A 3,061-nucleotide genomic window follows, 5' to 3' on the forward strand; every position below is an offset into this window, starting at 1 on the left:
CCAAAATGGTTTCTCATGTGTCTTGCTGTTCTAGAATGGTGGGTAGTCCCTTGAGCTTTAATTAAGTCATAATCTTAGTTACGAGAGAACTGAGACTCTTTCCGGCTATAATGTTGCACAATCATCCCGTGGGCAGCGAGCTATGCGACGTGTAGTGTTATATATTCAGTAATGTCTTTGAATGAGTCATCAATACCTCACTAGTGGAGTATGTTCTTCATGTTTGTGCTTCTTTCACCCATTGGTTACAATTTACAAGACAACATGGTTGTGGTGCTCTTTTCACCAATTGTTACTCCCTCCGTCCCAAAATAAGTGTCTCAAGTTTAGTGCAACTCTGGTACATGACAACAGTTGTAGTATTTCACGGGTATTCCCTCCGTAAACTAATATAAAAACATTTAGAATACTAAAGTAGTGATCTAAACACTCTTATATTAGTTACAGAGGGAGTACTTCAGAACAGATGGGCTAGGATGTTGGTTGGATTATTGATATTCGACAAGGACCTTTGCATTTTTATATCGTGCAAGTTCCTATCCAATACCTACATGGATAAATTTTATTTTATTTGTAAATCATCAAAAACTTAAAATGAAAAGTAGGACCTAAGTTAAATGTGGTTAATAGCCAAATTAAATCATCATATTAAGCCGTTACAAATGTACCACACAAACAGACCTCAGGTAGCGTGACCCAAAAAGCTAGGGTTCCTCTTGCCTCCCGCCGGCGCCGTCGCCCGTCCGCCCCATCTTCGGTGGCCATAGGGCCATGGAGGCGGAGTTGATCTCGGCCCTTGCCAGTGGGAGGGCTCCTTTTTTACATTTATTTTTGAGTTTTGTTAGGGTTTGTGTTCTACTCAGGAAGGCGAGACGACGGTGACTTCCTAAAGATGGAATAAAGGTCTCACCGTCTAGCCGCTGTTCCGGTGATGCGTCTAGCATCGTCGGTGGGCGTGTGGAGGTGTCTCTCCGATGGATCTTTCTTTGGTGGATTTGCTCAGATCTGTTCATCATTCGTCTATGTTCCTGTGTCTTCAGGTTGGATCCTTCCGATCTACACTCTTCATCGGTGACGGGTGCTATACTAGTGCATTGGTTCTATGGGGTCTTAGCACGACGACTTCCCGACTGTCTACTACAACAAGTGTTGAACATATATGTGCATGTATCTGTTAGGATAATCTCCTACCGGCCCTGCCTCTAGTTTCCTTGTATAGATGAGGCTGAGGGCTGCCCTTGTACCCATATATACGTGCACCATGCACCCGATCAATACATCGAGAGTTGCATTACCTTCAACATGGTATCAGTTTCCCTTCCGATCCGACCCTAACTTCTGCTCCTAGCCGCCGCCGCCGCAGCACATCACTGCCGCCGCCATCTACCCGCGCCACCGCTGCATCTTCACCCCGTCGCCACATGTGCCTACCCATCCCCATCCCTCTCCCTCTCCCGATCCACCTCCCTCTCCCTCCCGAGCCGCCGCCACCACCCCTCTCCCTCCCGAGCCGCCGCCACCCACCCGATCTCCCCATCCCCCGATCGCCCCTCCCACCCCGATCACCACTTCCTACCCAACCATGCCCCCACCACCTCCCTAGGTCGCCGCGCCGCCTCCATGGCCTCTCCCCGCGCTGCCGCCTCCCTTCCCTCCAACCCCTTCGAAGGTCCGCCCCCTTCCCCGGTGGAAGTCGTCCGTGATCTCGACATCTTCGCCCGCGTGCCCGTCTTCCTCGACTATGCCAACTCCACCTACTACGTCTGGAAGACCTACTTCTCCCTCGTCTTCCGCGAGTACCACCCCATTGATCACGTCGATGGCTTCGTCGACTCCGACCTCATGTTCGCGGACGACGACTGGCTGACCATCGATGCCACCATCACTCGCTGGCTGCACCAAACCATCTCCAAGGCCATCTTCCACACCATCGTTTGCGACACTGATGACGCACTGACGGTGTGGGCGAAGCTGAATGGGCTCTTCCTTAACAACACCCTCCAGCGCCGCGTGTTTCTTCAGCAGGAATTTTTTGGTTGCCATCAGCTTGACTCATCCATTGATGATTATTGCATGCGCCTTAAGAAACTTGCTGACGAACTTCGCGACCTCGGGGAGCGGGTCTCCGATGACCTCCTCGTCAGCACGCTCACTGCCGGTCTGAACGAGGAGTTCGACAATGCAGCCTCCAACCTCACGTTTCTCCCAGACCTGACTTTTCCTCGGGACCTGGCCAATCTTCGGTTGGAGGAGAGGAGGATGAAGATGGTGAAGTCCCGGGCCACGCACACGGCTCTCGCTGCGGCCAACTCCCGCGCCGCTCCTCCCACAACGCCGCAGCCGCCGCGACCTCCGCCGCCGGCATAATACTTCCAGGCGCCACTGCCGCCCGTCTACCAACCACCGCCCCTGCCCCTGATCGTCACCGAGGGGCGCTGTGGCAAGAAGCAGCAGCAGCTGCCCCCGGCCCCCTGGGCCACCGCGACCAACCCATGGACGGGGGGTGGTCCATGCGTACACGATGCCCGTGCCGCGGGCCCCCATCCCGGCTGGGATCCTCGGCCCCCGCCCCGGCGTGCATGTAACGCCCCGTATGTAACTTGCCATATTTGTATTCCAACTCTTGCCATTTTCGGCACTAAGTTATGATATTTCCTCGTGGTTGGGTTTTGTCTTCATTTTTCTTTTGTCCATATCATGCAGCTCATATCATGTCATCATGTGCATCGCATTTGCATACGTGTTCATCTCATGCATCCGAGCTTTTCCTCATTGTCCGTTTTGCATTCCGGCATTCCTATGTCCTCCGGTGTCCCCTTTTGCCTCTTTTCGTGTGCGGGTGTTAAACGTTCTCGGATCGGACTGAGACTTGCCAAACAGCCTTGGTATACCACCGGTAGACCGCTTGTCAAGTTTCATGCCATTTGGACTTCATTTGATACTCCAACGGTTAACCGAGGAACCGTAAAGGCCTCGTGTGTGTTGCAGCCCAACACCCCTCCAAAGTGGCCCAAAACCCAGCTAAACCCCCTCCATCCTCTCGGTCGTTCGATCACAATCG

The 3,061-nt window shown here is 52.9% G+C and overlaps 1 protein-coding gene across 1 annotated transcript; it reads left to right on the forward strand.

Moving 5' to 3' along the window:
- Positions 1-1,620: 1,620 nt before the first annotated feature.
- On the forward strand, positions 1,621-2,367 carry LOC147991501 (uncharacterized). Its single transcript, XM_087538696.1, has one exon. It carries the CDS (start codon positions 1,621-1,623, stop codon positions 2,365-2,367), a length of 747 nt encoding a protein of 248 aa, XP_087394822.1.
- Positions 2,368-3,061: the final 694 nt, after the last annotated feature.

The sequence above is a fragment of the Triticum urartu genome, chromosome 1A (assembly GCF_056163025.1).
Source record: "Triticum urartu cultivar PI428250 chromosome 1A, HENAU_Tu73, whole genome shotgun sequence".
NCBI lineage: Eukaryota > Viridiplantae > Streptophyta > Magnoliopsida > Poales > Poaceae > Triticum > Triticum urartu.

Excerpts from the sequence above, each read along its gene's own strand:
- LOC147991501 (XM_087538696.1), top strand. The coding sequence starts at position 1,621 with ATGGCCTCTCCCCGCGCTGCCGCCTCCCTTCCCTCCAACCCCTTCGAA.